Here is a 19348-nt window from a genome sequence, read left to right as displayed (position 1 = left end):
TACTTGAGACCCACAACAACATGGTTGACTCTTAACTGCCCTCAAAATGGTACATCAAGCTACTTAGTTGAATCAAAACATTAAAAAGTCTAAACAATTTGAATCAATATCAAATGGATCTGGCATCGACCTAAGCATTGGAAATGACAATGGCAAACCAGAAAGCCCTCTTTACCAGTATTTGGAAGCTAGTGGGAGAGACGCCTCCTAGACTGGTCAAACAAACAATAGTCAAGATTAGAATGGTGCTGGAAAAGCATAGCAGGTCAGGCAGCATCCGAGGAGCAGGAAAATTGACGTTTCAGGCAAAAGCCCTTCATCAGGAATGATTCCATTAGCAGTGGCACTGCTGAGCCACTCTTGAAGTCTCCCATTTAACACAGTTCCCGATGAAGTGCTCCCACCCGAAACATTGATTTTCTTGCTCCTCAGATGCTGCCTGTCCTGCTGTGCTTTTCCAGCACCACTCTAATCTAGACTCTGATCTCTGGCATCTGCAGTCCTCACTTTCGCCTGGTCAAACAATAGCCTAGCAGTCACACTCCCAATATCACACTTTATGCAATGATCCCAGACAACACCATTACTATCCTTGTGGAACAGGACAGCCCTAGATGATGTAGTTGCACAACAGTACACAGTCAGGAAGGAGTTGCCCTTGAAGTCTTCAACCGACTGCAGACGTCATGAAGTTTCATGGCATCAGGTCAAGTATGGGCAAGAAAGCCTCTTACTGATTACTATGTACATGCTCCCACCTCAAATGAAGAATCAGTATTACATCTCAGTACTTCCTTTAAAGTACAGTTGAGGGTGGCAAAGGTGCAAAATATACTGTTAAATGGGAGACTTCAAGAGCAGCTCAGCAGTGTCATTGCTAATGACTTAGTAGCAGAATCCAAAAAGACTATGCTACTAGACTGATCTGCAGAATTGGCAAGGGAAACAATAAGAGGGAAAAAAGACACTTGACTCATCCTCACCAAATCTGCCTACCAGAGATGCATTTGCCCAGGACAGGATCAATATGAGCAACCACTACACAGTTTGCTTGGAGACAAAGTCTGTCTTCATACTAAAGATACCCTCTTATCCTTGTGTGTGGCCACAGTAATCGCAGTAGCTGGGATTCATTCGGAAGCAGTCTGGCAACTTAAGACTTGGCCTCCGTGTGTCCTCTAATAAAATCTGCAACCCCATCACCAAGCGTTTCCCATAACATCAAGTCAGATGATCAACCTTAGTTCAATGAACAGCAGTGATGCCAGGAACAAGTATCTAAAATTGAGGAGTCAACCCAGAATTAGAAGCAAACCAAAAATATGAGTAGCAAGAGACAGACATGGCTAAATGATTCCAAAACCATGTAGATCTACACTGTGCAGTTCGACCATATGTCGTCATGAATGGTGGACAATTAAACAACTCACCAGGAGTCAAGATCACAAAAAAACCTCTCCACCCTCAATGATGGGAGAGCCCAGCACAAGAGAACAAACAAACAATAAAGCAGCAGAAACATTTGCCACAGTTTTGAGCCAGAAGTGCCAAGGATATTATTCAGCTCAGCCTCACGTGGCTCCCAACATCCCAGTCTTCAGTAAATCCAATTCACTCCATACGGTATCAAAGAAATGGCTAAAGCACTAGATTCTGAAAAGGCTGTGGGGTCCTGGCAACATTCCAACAATGAAGATGTGCTCCAGAACTTGTTGCACTCCTAGCCAAGCTGTTCAGGTACAGATATAAATTGTGCACCTACCTAACGTGGAAAATTAAACATGTCTTATACACACAAAGCAGGACACACAAATCCAACGTGACCAACTACAGCAGTCTACTCACATTCAATCACATTACTGATGATTGAATCACCAACTGTGCCATCAAGCAGCGGCGGAGCTCAGTTTGGATTCAGCCAATGCTACTCAGCTCCTGACCTAAATTCAAACAGACAAAAAACAAAAGGTGCACTCTGGAAGGGGTACCCTTGAAATTAAGGCTACATTTGACAACCAGCATTAGCAAAACTGGAATCAATGGGAATTGGGGAAACCTCTCAGTCATGATAGATAGATGTAAAGATAGATGTGGCAGGAAGTCAACAACTCACCCCCAGGTCATCTCTGCATGAGCTCTTCAGGGTACTGTCCAAGACCCAACCATTTTCAATTGCTTCAATGATCGCCCCTTGGTCAAGAGGCCAGGGATTTTATTTGCGCGATGTTGATTGCGCAATATTGAGCACCTTTTGCTCCCCCCAGACAGACTACTTCAGTATCTAAATATAGCAAGGCCTTGACAATATTCAAGCCTGGGCTGATAAGTGGCATCTACAGTATGCACAGCAGAAATTCACTATGAGTCCTTAAGGAGCATCTTCCAAAGCCACAACACTGCCATCTACAAGGACAGACCAGCAGCTACATTGGAACATCACACCCTGCAAGTTCCCTTTCTTGACTTGAAAGTAAGGTCACTGTTCCTTTATTGTTGCTGGGTCAGAATCCTGGAATCTTCCAATAGCATTATGGGTATACCCCCATCAAACAGACATCAGTTCAAGAAAGGTAGTTCACCATCACCTTCAAAAGACAAATTAGGATGGACAATAAATGCTGGTCCAGCCAGAGAAGGTCATATACCATGAAAGAAAATGAGAAAAACTATAGCAATAGTATAAAATTGCATTTAAAAGACCGATATTATCGGCGTTTTAAGTCTTAGCCCGAACACATTTCTCCTGATTCATTACCCAACGCTTAGTGGTTGATTTTAGACTAGTTGTACCTTTAAATCATTGAAAGCGCCATTTGCAAGGCATCTTCTTTGCATTAATGTCCCTAGATCCTTTCCTATGGCAAGAAACTGAGCATAAATGATTAGTCTTTCCAGCACAAAAAGAATGTTGCTTCATCTAATAGTTAATCAAAAATTATGGCATCATTTCCATAACGTGAATGTCCAAACTGGATAAAAGCACTTCTGACAGGCCCAGGTAAAGGCAAAGGTCAAATTGCAGAAGGAGTGCGTGAATAATCCACTTACCCATCTCAAATACCATCCACTCACTAGTTGCAGGACCTGCAACTGTAGGCTGGATGAAAGTCATCTCAGTCACATACCTAAGAACATATAGTATTTGTTACAGGTTTATTGTTTGCCCTTGCTTTAAATGGCGACATTGATCTTTATGGCAGTTTTCGCAATCATAGATCTCCCAAAGCACTTTTACAGCCAGCCAATATAGTGTTTTTAAACCAGAACACCATTGTCATGTAAACAACTTGGAACCAATTTTCTTTGCACAGCAAACTTTCAGAAACAGCAATATGATAAATCACCAGAGAGAATCCATTCTTCTGTGATGTTGGTTGAGGGGTAACTATTGGTAGAATACTGGGAATAATCAATCATGGACCTTTAAAATCCATATTTCAATGCCACAAGTGCAAATGGAAACACTGACAATGCAACACACCCTCAGTACTGTGCTGGAACATTGTGTACTCAAACTCTAGTTTAGTAGTTGAACCAAAAGATCCTTAACTAGAGGCTAGGGTTTTATCAATTGAGCCATATTTGGCTCTCAAGAGGGCAATATGACCAGTAAGTGTATTGTTTTGTTGAAGAGAAGTGAATTCTGTTAGCACTTCTCAGAAAGGATCTTAAAGCACCTTTCACATCATAAAATGAGGAGGTATTTTTCACAGTTAAATAAACAACTTAAGAATGGTGACTTAGTTTTCAAATAGCAGCAAACTTGAACAATTAAATCTGAATTCAGGTTTTGTCATTTTTCTTATTCTACCATACTGCAATAATTGTTTGGTTTATTTTCAGTTTACAAATTGAGGGAAGTATTTCAACATTCATCTTCTCTGACTTTGTACATCTTGCTAATCTTGACATACCCTCAGTAAAGCAATTATTCAGAGAATTCTAATACCATGAAATGAAACTTCATGTACTATCTACAAAAAAAAATGCTGATGGGAAAGGATTCAGGTTTCTGTCAAAGCCATTGTCTAAATCAAAATCAACTCAAGGGACCGATAATATTAAATCTTAGTTGTAGGGGAGGAGATGAAGGAAGTCCGCAAATCTCCCCTGCTTATGCTTGAGCTAAAAAAACTTAGCTAATCAATCAAAGTTTGGTTGAAGATTTGTAGCTCGGGTGCTCGTTGTTGTGGTTCTGTTCGCCGAGCTGGGAATTTGTCTTGCAAACGTTTCGTCCCCTGTCTAGGTGACATCCTCAGTGCTTGGGAGCCTCCTGTGAAGCGCTTCTGTGATGTTTCCTCCGGCATTTATAGTGGCCTGTCCCTGCCGCTTCCGGTTGTCAGTTCCAGCTGTCCGCTGTAGTGGCCGGTATATTGGGTCCAGGTCGATGTGTTTGTTGATGGAGTTTGTGGATGAGTGCCATGCTTCTAGGAATTCCCTGGCTGTTCTTTGTTTCGCTTGCCCTATAATGGTAGTGTTGTCCCGTCGAATTCATGTTGCTTATCATCTGCGTGTGTGGTTACTAAGGATAGCTGGTCGTGTCGTTTCGTGGCTAGTTGGTGTTCATGGATACGGATCGTTAGCTGTCTCCCTGTTTGTCCTATATAGTGTTTTGTGCAGTCCTTGCATGGGATTTTGTACACTACATTTGTTTTGCTCATGTTGGGTATCGAGTCCTTCGTTCTGGTGAGTTGTTGTCAGAGATTGGCTGTTGGTTTGTGTGCTGTTATGAGTAACAGCACACAAACCAACAGCCACTCTCAGACAACAACTCACCAGAACGAAGGACCCGGTACCCAACATGAGCAAAACCAATGCAGTGTACAAAATCCCATGCAAGGACTGCACAAAACACTACATAGGACAAACAGGAAGACAGCTAACGATCCGTATCCATGAACACCAACTAGCCACGAAACGACACGACCAGCTATCCTTAGTAACCACACACGCAGATGATAAGCAACATGAATTCGACGGGACAACACTACCATTATAGGGCAAGCGAAACAAAGAACAGCCAGGGAATTCCTAGAAGCATGGCACTCATCCACAAACTCCATCAACAAACACATCGACCTGGACCCAATATACCGGCCACTACAGCGGACAGCTGGAACTGACAACCGGAAGCGGCAGAGACAGGCCACTATAAATGCAGGAGGAAACATCACAGAAGCGCTTCACAGGAGGCTCCCAAGCACTGAGGATGTCACCTAGACAGGGGACGAAACGTTTGCAAGACAAATTCCCAGCTCGGCAAACAGAACCACAACAAACTTAGCTAATGTAATAACTTCAAAAGTTCCAAGACATTTCACCTGGGAGTCACAACAACAGTTTCTCTTGTATAAGAATCTGAAGCATTCCTAGTCATTGGTCCGCTTAACAGGTTTGCCCAACATGCAGCCAGGTAGCATTGATAACAACATGCTTACATCTCCATTTACGAAGTTTCTAAACCTCAGCAGTAGGAACTGCATAACTGCAGCACTGATCCTAGTTTAGAAACAGGAAATTCACTAGCCACAGTCTTTCCAGTCCAAAAACACAAGCCTATACATATTGGATAAATGCAACAGGGCAAGGTTAGCTAACTGCCATAGTTTACAGGGAAATCACAAAAATAATTGTCACTTGCCTCCACACAGCAACATTTCTCAATGGAACTGAATTCCCAATTCAGATGTCCAATGCTTTTCTGAGAAGTCAATTAGTTAAATCTCCTGAAGATATTTACTCCAATATCTCATTTCCTGCTGTTGAAAGTAGGGGACAGACAATCCTGTATGAAGTTAATTCAGGAGAGATAGCAACCCAAGTACTATTAACGGAACAGAGATCAGGGATCAAACTTGGGACCCGAAATAAAAACAAATTGCTGGAGAAACACAGCAAGTCTGGCAGCATCTGTGGGAAGAAAGCAGAGTTAACATTTAGAATCCAGGGACTCTTGAAAATGCTGCTAGACCTGCTGAATTTCTCCAGCAATTTGCCTTTGGTTCAGATCTCCAGATTTATTTATATGAACTAGGGATCTTGTCGAATGCATCAATTGCACAAATACAAAAAAATGTCAACAGTCACCTCCCCACTTCCAAAAATAAGTTTCTTGTATCATGATTATAAAACTTTACCAGTCATCTGTTCAAGCCAATCATTAGAATTATATTGGCTTTTAACTTAGCACTGTGTTCATTAAAAACTAAAACGACATTTGAAAAGTAGATTACAAGTCAATTGTTACTAGTACGCAGTAATAACCTTAGAGTTTCTATGAATAGAACTTGGAATATTAAAAGGTTTCCAGACTGGAAGGAGCATGAAAAATTTAAGTGGCTACAAAACAGGTACTTGAATGTATAGATTTCAGTAGTATTAATATTCTATTTCCTTTCCCAACATTAGTTTTAAAAATATGAATTCCATATGGATAGTTTAACGTGGGCATGTTTTTCCCCTACTCCAGAGTTGTATAATAAACTAATTGCAGCCCTGCAGTTCTCAACTTTTAAAGGGAGAAAGAAAAACAGGAAATAATCATAGAAATGTAAAGCATGGAAAGATCCAACTTCTCCATACCGACCAATTATCCCAAATTAATCTAGTCCCATATTCCTCAAAACCCTTCCTATTCATGCACCCTTCCTATTCATGCACCCATCCAAGTGCCCTTTAAAACGTTGTAATTGTACCAGCCTCCACCACTTTGTTTGGCAGCTCATTCCATACATGCATCATCCTGTGTGAAAAACGTTGCTCCTCAGGTCCCTTATTAAAAAACTTTCCTCTCTAACCCTAAACCTATGCCCTCTAGTTCTGGACTCCCCCAACTCAGGGAAAATAATTTGTTTTTATCCTATCCATGCTCCTTGTGATTTTATAAACCTCTTAGTTCACCTCTCAGCCTCCAAAGCACCAGGGAAAACAGCCCCAGCCTATTCAGCCTCTCCCTATAGTTCAAACCCTCCAATCCTGGCAACATCCTTGCAAATCTTTTACGAACCCTTTCAAGTTTCACAACATCCTTATGATAGGAGGGAGACCAGAACTGTATATAATATTCCAAAAATGGCCTAATCAATGTTCTGTACAGCGACAATATGACCTCCCAACTTCTATACTCAATGCTCGGACTAATGAAGGAAAGCAAACTAATAAGGTTTCAGAATTTCTACAACAGTAATTTTGAGGGTCAAGCAGCACAATTGTAAAATTAATTTCTCAGAGCCAGAGAGGTTGTTCAGCAGCTGTGATCTAACATACACTGTGGTGTTAAAAACATGCTTCTGAACTGCTGTGCTCTTCCAGCACCGCTGATCCAGAACCCTATTAAAAGCACCAGCCCATATCTTCCCAACTGTTTACAGTGTGCAAAAAGTGGTTATAATAACCAGAGTCCATTTTTATTAGTTATTTAGTGACAAGTCTAATTCTATTCTTTCACAGGAATCTGAGCACGTTCAAACGTTTCCAGCTTCAATGAAATACAGGTTCTGTTATAACATGATTGACAAATTGGGGACACTTTCTAAAGTGGAAACTTTTAAAATATGTGTTGGCTGTAACATGATTACATCACCAATACTAAGCACCGTTTCTAAAATGGGATTTTTCCTAAAATAGCGTTGCATTGGAATCACATTATAGGAGAACTACCTCTATATGAATGCTGAGTTACCTAGCAATTAATGGCAATGCAAATTGTCTCACCTAAATCCAATAACTTAACATTGTTGGGAGGCTCAGCAAAATATGGAAAGTCACTAAAAAGTTTAGTTTTTTTTTTAAAAAGAGAAGGTTTAAAAAGTCTATGCTCATTTTGTAATTATGTCTAGCTTTGGAAACACCTTACTCTCATTGCATACTTGCACTTCACAGCTACTGGGAAAAGTCATTTAAAATGAAAACATTTTCTCACTCAAACCTTCTTCTACACCCAAGCCAAGTCTGATCCTGCAGGTTAACAGAAATGGAAGGGAGGATGGAAAGAAAAAACAAAATTAAAACTGTCTTGCTCTGAACATTTCAAAAGTATCCTCGGAGAATGCAGCCAAAAAGATGAAGTTCCTTGACTGCTAATCTAATAGTACAAAACCTGAAGAGACCAGTTCAGTTCATACTTCAGGAACAAAATGCACGTCATGATTAGATTAGATTACATTACAGTGTGGAAACAGGCCCTTCGGCCCAACAAGTCCACACCGCCCCGCCGAAGCGCAACCCACCCATACCCCAAAATGTACCCCTTACCTAACACTACGGGCAATTTAGCATGGCCAATTCACCTGACCTGCATATCTTTGGACTGTGGGAGGAAACCAGAGCACCTGGAGGAAACCCACGCAGACACGGGGAGAAAGTGCAAACTCCACACAGTCAGTCGCCTGAGGCGGGAATTGAACCCGGGTCTCTGGCGCTGTGAGGCAGCAGTGCTAACCACAGTGCCACCCACCATGCTTACGTCTCTCAAACGATCTCAACAACTTGTACTTATACATCACTTTTAATGCAGTACAATGTTTCAAGGTACTTCACAGGAGCAAACAAAAATGAAAGAGTCACAAAAAGAGATAGCAGAATCAGGCTGAAATCTTGGACAAAAGGTGAGTTTTAAGCAGTGCCTCAGTGAAAAGAGATGGCAAGACAGAGACAGAACTCCAACATTTAGAATCTCAACAGGAGAAGGCTGAGTGAATAGAGGTGTTAATTAAAATCAGGAATATGCAAAAGGTTTCATTTGGATCATATATCTTAGAGGGTTATACAGTCAGAGAAAGGTGACAAAAACAAAAAGCAGGGAGGCTATAGAGAAATTAAAACTGGCATTTTAGTGCAATAAAGATGACCAAGTACTGACTTACCCAATTTCCTCTTAAAAAGCTTCGATGTTATTGATCATTATCATCATCTCCACAGAAAGTCCATTTGAAACATTTACCACCTTATGTGAAAATATACCTGATCACCTACTGAGCTGCATCTGCTGGTCGCTTTGGTCATTCTCAGGGTTACAGTTTAATTTCCTAAAATTCAACTACCTCAAAAAAAAATCCCATTTCAATTTTTTTTCTGGGTCTTTGCTCTTATGTTTTGTATTTTCTTTTTCTTTATATAATACACATCTTATGCCATAGCGAATGCAGCATTGTAATTGCTATTCTAGAGTCATAATCTTCCTGATATCTGGCTTCCCACCTGCCCCCAAACATACTCCAAAAAGGGACAAAATAATGGTCACTGTAAGCTCAGTAACAAGTGTTATTTATGATGCTCTAGCTCCAGATATCAGTGCTCACTCATGCGGTTTTTCCAATCACAGGTTTCCTTTCTCCCAAATTTGCTGCTCCTTCAATCATAACTGCATCTTGTCCTGCTCCCACAAAAAGGATGTGTTTTTGCTGCTCAGCCTCACTCCCACCTAGAACTCAAATGTTATGAAGGCCCAAAGTCTGAGAACACCTAGACTATGTAAAAAAAAAGGTCAGAATATTAAAAAAAATTCTCATTCAAAAGTATGAAAATAATTCCTATTAAGTAAATTACTCAAGTACCCCTTGGATTCATCTGCTATTTAGGGAACCACACTCTTTGCCAATATACCCCCCTTACCTAACACCATAGGAAAACCGATCATTTGTTAAAGAAAATATTTGGAATTCACACTTTCTGCAAGTTTACTGTACCAGTTGGAGATACTGAACGTACTTCAGAGTCTGAGAAATACATTTAGAGATTATTTCTCAGATAATGTAAAGCACTATATAGGAATTTCTTATAAGGAATGCTAAATTTAAACTATTACAGAATGCCTGGAGACCTGTCTTGCACAGCATGAAGCAGCCTCTCCACTGATCATTTGAAACAGGTGGCTCCCAATCTCAGGATCTGCAACATTACCAGTACCTCAGCGCACTCTAACACAGCATTGGAAAATTCATGCCAAACCAAATGCCTTTCTCTACTTTAATGGACATCCTTCATTCCTTTTATGAGCCAAGAATGACAAACAAGCTTGTTTTGGTTCAAAAAGGTTTTTTTTTAATCCAAAGCAGGAAAATAATCAGACAGCCACTTAGTTATGGCTGCAAAAAAGAAATAACATTTGGAAATCTGAAACTTTTCAGCACTGGCATTCAATTTGTGATCTGCCGTACAGAAAAGGCTAGTAAACTGTGCACAACCACCTTACTGGTTGAACTATTTGCATCTATGTGAAAGTAGGATTTATGGGATTTTTAGCAAGTTGAGAAGATTTGTAGTTCAGGTTGAGGTTCTGGATGCAAGTTTGCTTGCTGAGCTGGAAGGTTGGTTTTCAGACGTTTTCATCACCAAGGAATTTTTAATTTGTGGTTGCAGAAATACAATTAAAATATTTATTGCCAAAAATAACAAGCTTCAGTTCATTAGCTAATTTATACTTAATAAATATGATGTGCTTCCATAATAAGCTTCATGGCACCAGCTTGTTTCATCTAAAAAGAGTTAATACTAGTTTCCATGGGAACTGACTGAATTACTTGCATGATCAGAACTAGTAATTTACTAGGTCTGGCAAATCAAATAGTATTTTATTTTATAGAATTAAAATGATTTTCAAAAATGTTTTATTGTTTTCATCTTATAAGACGACCACTGCATGATTGCAAGCTTTGAACATGACACACACACTTGATTTAGTTTCATAATGTATAGGACAAGCGATTGCTTAAGAAGCTTCTGCAATGCACACACAACCATAAATTCATATTTCAGACAAAAATACAGCAGCCTGGTGGTGCAATAAATTGGTCTGTAAAGTTAAATGATTCTTAAAGTTCAGTTGGAGCATGTGAAGCATGAAAATTATCAGAATGACCACTTCATGACCTGAAGAAGGGCATGTGCCCGAAACGTCGAATCTCCTGTTCCCTAGATGCTGCCTGACCTGCTGTGCTGTTCCAGCAATAAAGTTTCAGCTTTGATCTCCAGCGTCTGCAGACCTCACTTTCTCCCACTTCATGACCATGCACCTCAGAAGCCAAATTAAATCAAAGTGTCCTGTCAAAGGCTGCTTTCCATTAATGGAAAAAAGCAAAATGTGTTACCCAAACAATACATGTTAGACTGGCTATGATTTTGCACAGAAAGATCAGAAATAGCCTCTATGCAATCACCAGTTTGTCTCAAAACCCTTAAGTCAATTAAATAATTCTGAAGCAGTCACTAACAAGTGATGCAGAAACTAATTTAGTCAAAGTCACAAAGATCTTTTGGTCCAACTTGCCCATGCTGACCAGATTTCCCATCTAAACTAGCCCCATTTCCCCTTTGACTCAGAACACTCTAAAATCTTTCCTATTTATATACTTGTCCTAATGTCTTTTAGGAAGTTGAAACTGTACCTGCATCTATCACTTCTTCCAGCAGTTCATTTGACTTTTGAATCATCCTATGCGTGAAAAGGTCCCTTTTAAATATTTCCCTCCTTACCTTAAAAATATATAGTCTTTAGTTTTGAACTCCCTACCCTAGGGAAAAGACTTTTGCTATTTCACCTTATAAAATCACGCCCCTCATGATTTTACAAGCCTCCAAATGTCACCCCTCACCTTCTATGCTCCAGTATTTCAAGCCTCTCCTTATAACTCAAACCCCACAGTCCTGGTAACATCCTTTACATTTTCTGCACTATCTCCAATTTAACAATATAGCAGGGTGATCAGAACCATACAAGATACTCCAAAGTGGCCTAACTAGGAAACTGTACAACCACAACATTATGTTCAACTCTTACACTCAATGGTCTGAGCAACAAAGGCAAGCATGCCAAATGCCTTCTTAACCACCTACGATGCAACTTTCAAAAGAAATTATGCAGTTGAACTCTAGGTCTATGTTCAACAACACTCCCAGGGCCCGACCATTAACTGTGCAAGGCCGGTCCTTGGTAGTCTTACCAAAGTGTCAGACCTCACATTTATCTAAATTAAACTCCATTGGCCACTTTGGCCTGTTGGCCCAACTGATCAAAATTCTTTTGCACTTGGAGATAACCTTCTTCACTGGCCACTATACCATCAATTTTCGTATCACTCCCAAACCATGCTTCCTACATTCTCATCCAAATCATTTGAATAAATGATGAACAACAATGGATCCAGCACCAATCCCTGCAGAACACTGCGGCTCACAAGCCTCCAGTCTGATAAACAACCCTTAGCCATCACCCCTCTATCTCCTACCGTCAAGCAAATTGGATACGCAATTGCCACGCTGACCCTGAATCCCATGTGATCTAACTTTACTAGGAGAAAGTGAGGACTGCAGATGCTGGAGATCAGAGCTTAAAAATGTGTTGCTGGAAAAGCGCAGCAGGTCAGGCAGCATCAAAGGAGCAGGAGAATCGACATTTCCGTCATAAGCCCTTCTTCAGGAATTCTAACTTTACTAACCAGTTTGCCACACAAAACCTTGTCAAAAGCCTTGCTAAAGTGTATAATCGATGAAGGCAGAGCAGTACATATATATCTTATTGGTCACCTCTTCAAAAAACTCAATCAAGTTTGACAGACATGATTTTGCACACACAACTGCATGCTGCTTATCCCTAATCGGACCTTGCCTCTCCAAATGCATATAAATTCTGTCTCAGAATTCCCTCCAATAACTTGCCCACCACTGACTTTAGACTCAGGGGTCTACAAGGAACCTCGATTATCCGAACTTGATGGGCGAGCACTATTTCGTTCAGATAATCAATTAAATGTTTTTCCTCTGGGGCTTGGAGTTTTTAAAAAGTCTGCTCCGCATTCAGGAGACTGCAGCTTCACTCAGTGCGCGAGCCCCCCCCCCCCACCTCTGGGGCCGCTGGACCGGACACCAACAAAACTGCTGCTGCCTTTGTGAGGCAAGATTCCAAATAGCATACATACACACCACTTTGAACTGCAATGTTTTGACAAGTTCCACGTTTGCCCTGAAAAAGACAATGTTGGAGAGATTATCTGGGGAAAGGGGGTGGGGTTTAGGGTACACCCCTGTGTAAACCTCGGGGGAGGGGGGGGCAGGGGTGAAAACAGAGACACACACAGTCATTTGAACACAGTCCCTATTTAAAATCACTAAACAAAAGATACAATCACTGCTGGAAACACTTCTTTGATGCAATGTTTCTATCAGGTCCTTGAGATCTCCTTCAGATAAATCAACATTCCTCTATATCGTTCCCAGGCTTCTTCTCGTGGCCCTTTTTTTAAACTAAAGGCACATTAGCTATCCTACAGTCTTTTGGCACCTCACTTGCAGCTGTAGATGACGCAAATCTCTCTGCTCGAGGCCCTGTAATTTCTTCCTTGACTTCTCACAAAGCCTTGGAGTCCACTTGATCAAGTCCCAGAGATTTGTCGACCTTTAAGCTTTTTAAGGCTGCTGCCACCACCATTTCTAACGAGGACTCTTTAAGACATCAGTATTTATTTCACCAAATTCCTGACCTACAATGAGTAAGCAATTGTTGGGTCATGGACAAGCAACTTAGGACTCCGTTACCCTCTTTGCAATTGGATCCTCAACTCCCCGAGTCAGCAGACTGCGATCTGCTAAGATATGTGACAACATCTCCTCCACAAAAATCCTGAACATCAGTGCCTGCAAGGCTGCATATGCAGCCCTCAGTACACTACTTATACATCCACAACTGTGTGGCCAAATTCACCTCGAACTCCATTTGCAAATTTGTTAATGAAACTACCGTAGTGGGTTGGATCTCAAATAGTGTCAAGACAGAGTAAAAAAGGATATGGACAGCTTAATAGCATGGTGAAAAGACAACAAATGTCAGCAAAGGAAAGGAGCTGGTCATCAACTTCAGGAAACAGATTGGAGGACATTGTATCAATGGTGCTGAGATGGAAGTGGTCAAGAGCTTCATTTCTCTACGAGTAAATATATCCAGCAATCTATCCTGGCCCATCCAAATCGCTGCTACAGTCCAGAAAGCACACCAAACACCTGTACTTCCTCAGAAGGCTAACAAAAATTACAGCATGTCCACAATGACTCTTACCAATTTTTATAGATGCATCACAGAAAGCATCCTATCCAGATGTATCACAGCTTGGATGGCAACGACAAGAAAGTACACAGAATTGTGAACGCAGCCATCACAAATGCTAGTCTTTCATTGACTCTCTACATTTCCCACTCCCTTAGTAAAGCAGCCAACATAAAGGCCCCTCTCACTCTGATTATACTCTTCCATTGGACAGAAGATACTGGAATTTGAGAACATGGATCAACAGATTTCACAACAGCTTCTTCCCCACTGTTATCATACTTCTAAATGGACCTCATATACTGGAGCTCATCTTTCTCTGCAGCTTTAACATTTCATTCTGCATTCTGTTCTATTACCCTGATGTACTTTTAGAAGGTATGATGTGTCTGGTTAGCATGCATTAGAATGCTTTACACTGTATCTCAGTACATGTTTGATAATTTCCCTGCGCTACTTTGGTTTAGTAGGTTTAAGAAATTCTGTTAGGTTCCAATTCAGTTTGCTTGCTTGCTGTCAAGAAGTCACAAATAAAAGGCTTATAATGCAAAATTTTTATAAATTCTGACAAAACCAGAGTCAGATGTACAGCATGGAAACAGACCCTTTGGTCGAACCCATCTATGCCGACCAGATATCCCAACCCAATCTAGTCCCACCTGCCAGCACCCGGTCCATATCACTCCAAACCCCTTCCTAATCATTAACCCATCCAAATGCCTTTTAAATGTTGCAATTGTACCAGCCTCCACTACTCCCTCTGGCAGTTCATTCCATACACATACCACCCTCCTGTGTGAAAATGTTGCCCTTTAGGTCTCTTTTGTATCTTTCCCCTCTCACCCTAAACCTATGCCCTCTAGTTCTGGACTCCCCCACCCCAGGGAAAAGACTTTGTCTATTTATCCTATCCATGCCCCTCATGATTTTGTAAACCTCTATAAGGTCACCCTCAGCCTCCGACGCTCCAGGGAAAACAGCCCCAGCCTGTTCAGCCTCTCCCCGTAGCTCAAATCCTCCAACCCTGGCAACATCCTTGTAAATGTTTTCTGAACCCTTTCAAGTTTCACAACATCTTTCTGATAGGAAGGAGACCAGAAATGCATGCAATATTCCAACAGTGGCCTAACCAATGTCCTGTACAGCCGCAACATGACCTCCCAACTCCTGTACTCAATACTCTGACCAATAAAGGAAAGCACTGTCCTACCTACCTGCGACTCCACTTTCAAGGAGCTATGAATCTGCACTCCAAGGTCCCTTTGTTCAGCAACACTCTCTAGGACCTTACCATTAAGTGTATAAGTCCTGCTAGGATTTACTTTCCCAAAATGCAGTACCTCGCATTTATCCAAATTAAACTCCTTCTGCCACTTCTCAGCCCATTAGCCCATCTGGTCCAGATCCTGTTATAATCTGAGGTAACCCTCTTCGCTGTCCACCACACCTCCAATTTTGGTGTCATCTGCAAACTTACTAACTGTACCTCTTATGCTCGTGTCCAAATCATTTATGTAAATGACAAAAAGTAGAGGACCCAGCACCGATCCTTGTGGCACTCCACTGGTCACAGGGTGGTGGTGGAGAGTTGTTTTTCAGACTGGAGGCCTGTCTTCTACCTTTGAGCCAGTTCTATATCCAAATGGCAAGTTCTCCCTTTATTTTGAGAGATCTAACCTTGCTAATCAGTCTCCCATGGGGAACCTTGTCGAACGCCTTACTGAAGTCCATATAGATCACATCTACTGCTCTGCACTCATCAGTCCTTTTTGTTATTTCTTCAAAAAAACTCAATCAAGTTTGAGAGACATGATTTCCCACACACAAAGCCATGTTGACTATCCTTAATCAGTCCTTGCCTTTCAAAATACATGTACATCCTGTCCCTCAGGATTCCCTCCAACAACTTGCCCACCACCGACGTCAGGCTCACCTGGTCTGTAGTTCCCTGGCTCGTCCTTACCACCCTTCTTAAACAGTGGCACCACGTCTGTCAGTCTCCCAGCACCTCACCTGTGATGTAATTTTTTTTAAGTTTAAAAGAAACCCATATCCAATACTGAATCAGGAATATGATTCAACCTATAAATATTCCACAGAAACTGCCATTACAGCTACCTACTGTTCCTGGCCAAGTGATTGAGTGGTGTGAGAAGGTAATTTTCTAACAGCTGTTTTGCTCAACCGGAGTTTGTCTCTTTCCTAGTCCAATCCCAGTATAAATGCCAGTTGAACTTAAGACCCAAGCTCAGCTATCTTACAAACTGCAATGGAGATTTAATGGAAGCTGCTTCCATACTGCTGTTAAAAGTTTTACTTCAGTATTGTTTGATAATATTGTGAGAAATTCCAGACCCATGCGTTATATAATTTTGAACCATTTCGTGTGACATTACTCTATCAACATGTGTCCTGAAGCATGAGTAAGGCACAGTGTGCTCTTCCCTTATACAGCAAATGGAATGTTGCCAGATTAGAAATGAATCCAAGAGTCCTCAAAGTTCAATCCTTAGGTTTATCTCACTCATCATTTATATATGTACTGACCAAGGAAGCATTTTACATGAGCAGCTAAAAAAAAACACGACCTCAATTAAAGGCATTAGTGTTCAAGACTCTTGGACATACACCTGAAATAGGAAGACTGGGAAAAGGGCAGCAATAACAATACATGTAAATTTTCAGATACTCATGGCACTTCCACAGAAAATTTGGCATAAGCTCATAATGGAAACCAATGTGTTACAGGATAGCTGTCTTATAGGTTCGAGTTTGACTACAAATGCAACAAACCAATACTTATATAGCATTGTTAACATAAAATGTTGCAACACTCAATGGGTGGGGGGCATTTATAAAACGTATAACACCAAGCTACACAAGATAACATTACAGCAGATGCTCAACAGCTTGGTCAAAGTTGCAAATTTTAAAGGACATTTTACGCAAAAAAATGGCAAAGAGTTTTATGAAGCAAATTCTACCTTGTATGTTCAGATAGCTGAAAGTTTAGCCACCACAACAGTGGCGTGATTAGAATTAGGGATGCTCAAGGAGCCCAACATTGAGGAGCGCAGAGAACTGAGAGACTGGAGATTATAGAGATAGGGAAAGACAAGATCAGGGAGAGATCTGCAAACAAGAGTGAGCATTTTAAAATCAAGTCAGATTTTGAACAAATGCCAGTGTAAGTCAGTGAGCTCAAGAATAATAATTGAGGGTGATTTGTGGCAATAAGCATATGGCAGAAGAGTTTTGGATGTGCTCAAGCTTATAGAAGACAGAGTCAGAAACTGGCCAGGAGTGTATTTAGAATAATCAAAGCTGGAAGTAATAATAAATAAAAGGCGTTGTGGACAGTCTATTTAAGGCTGCATCATTTCCACAAAGGATGGGATCAGTTGCCAATAACAAAAGTACTGTTTAAGGATGAATCTTGAAGATGGTTACAGTTTTCTCAATACTGAATTCAAGCAAGTTTCTGCTTATCTAGTACTGGAGGTTGACAAGCTGCCCTGACAATTTAAAAGATTGAAGACATGGAGAGAACTACTTGTTGTCAGTGTACATGTGGATACCTGTTTTCAAATGATGCACTAATGGGTAGAATGCAGATGAGAAACTGAATTGCAATAATGTAACTCACTAACAAGCCCCCACACAAATGCAATTATCTTTTGAAGTATTTTTGAAAACTTGAATACAAGAATCTCAAATAAGCATTTTTGTTTGACTCTATATTATTCTCAGGCCAGGTGCATGAATAGGTCCAATTCTGAAATTCTCAAATTGGTTTCTTTAAAAAATCATCTGAGATTTTCAACTCATCCCTGCATATTCCCTCAACTCAAGCAACAAAACCTTGTGACTACAATGAACCAGGTCTGTACTTCCACTTTTCATGCATTATTGAAAATCACATATACATACCGCATACACTATCAAACAGAAAATTGAAGGCTACTTACAAGTACAGATGAGCTTTCAGTGACCTTAAATTTGTAGTTCAAAGAAACATGTTCTGCAGAGTAAAGCTTTTAAAGCCAGTGCAAGGGCAATAATTCTTTCAACCCTACTTATTGTAAGTTTACTTTGTATTTCATAACACAGTCACATAAGCAAATACTTCCTACTATGATAAGGAAGGCATTCAAGTTTTTTAAGTTAAGGATCAACAAGCATTTTCCATCCTAATTGCAAACTGATGTCTATTACTGTATGGTGAAGCAGTACGAACTATTTCTCCAGAGGAAGCCACCAGTCACTAATATTTCAATCCAAACCATAATTATAATACGAAGTACAAAACTACTTATCAGTACAAACCTACAGAAATGGTACAGGAAGTTAATGGTAATTTCTGAACATATCCATCATGAAATCAGAGGAATTGTTTTAAATTAATTTATTTTCACATAAACATCAAATACTAGTTGAAAAGTACATATCGTTTTGGCATACAGAAATTGATAATAGCAAACACTTGTAAATATAAACCACCCTATAGCAACTGAGGTTAACTACAAGAACAATAAGCCAGCATTTATTGCTGGCAAGAGAATTTCACAAAGGCACACGTTTTGGAACGCCTCCCCTGTCTGACATCAAATATTAATAAGACCCCGGATCCCTGTGCCTCCCTCTCCCGCTATGTCCCCAAATGCCCTACTGCAGATCCCCTTACACCATACCAAACATTTCACTCGACATTACCTAAACCCTGGACCCTCCTTGGGACTTTTCGAAGGCGACGCCACATTTGTCCTTTTATTAAACAGCTTTTCCAGCAGAGTCGGAGCCATTTTGTACCATTTTACTGGTACAAAATAAAATCATTCGGCAGCATTGTACATAAAAGTTAAACAATTCCATCTAGTCCCTTACCGTCATGTGACTGGCGCTAGGTTTCCAACCGCATCGCACACTTTCATTGGACAGTGCCCAACAGCCCCCAACTTTCCGATTGGATTCGATCTGGAAAGCACGTTTGCTGATTGGACGAAAGCAGACAAACGGGCGTGCTTTAATTGGATCAAAACCGAACGGCCCACGTACCCCCCCCCACTCGGCTCCTGCACGCCTTTCCCACGTGGCTGCTGAAAGGTGAGAGGATCGGGTCGGGCTCCAGTTTACTGAGCGGTTGCTGAACACTGACCAAGGTGCTGCTGGCATCCATTTCACATCGCAACCAAGTGGCTGTGAAGCATAAATGCAGCAAACAGCTGACACTAGTTCGATGCGCTGCAGATATAAATAATAAAAGTCGAGTCAAAGGAGGTAGATCTACTTATGGACCTGTAAATGAAATGCTGA

At 40.8% G+C, this 19348-nt stretch overlaps 1 protein-coding gene across 2 annotated transcripts in view; it reads right to left on the bottom strand.

Annotated features, from left to right (window-relative positions):
- The window catches only part of LOC122539310 (folliculin-interacting protein 2-like), a 119170-nt gene extending 100262 nt beyond the window's left edge, over positions 1-18908 (bottom strand). For both annotated transcript variants that reach the window (XM_043674008.2, XM_043674009.2), the window contains exon 1: positions 18749-18908. In XM_043674008.2, the coding sequence (XP_043529943.2) occupies positions 18749-18837 (89 nt within the window). In that variant the 5' untranslated portion in view covers positions 18838-18908. The remainder of the gene's footprint in view (positions 1-18748) is intronic.
- Positions 18909-19348: the final 440 nt, after the last annotated feature.

The sequence above is a fragment of the Chiloscyllium plagiosum genome, unplaced genomic scaffold, assembly GCF_037043375.1.
Source record: "Chiloscyllium plagiosum isolate Xiang-an unplaced genomic scaffold, Cpla_swu_hap1 HiC_scaffold_36, whole genome shotgun sequence".
NCBI lineage: Eukaryota > Metazoa > Chordata > Chondrichthyes > Orectolobiformes > Hemiscylliidae > Chiloscyllium > Chiloscyllium plagiosum.
The sequence above is the reverse complement of the archived record's forward strand: the minus strand, read 5'-3'. Positions and strand labels throughout refer to the sequence as shown.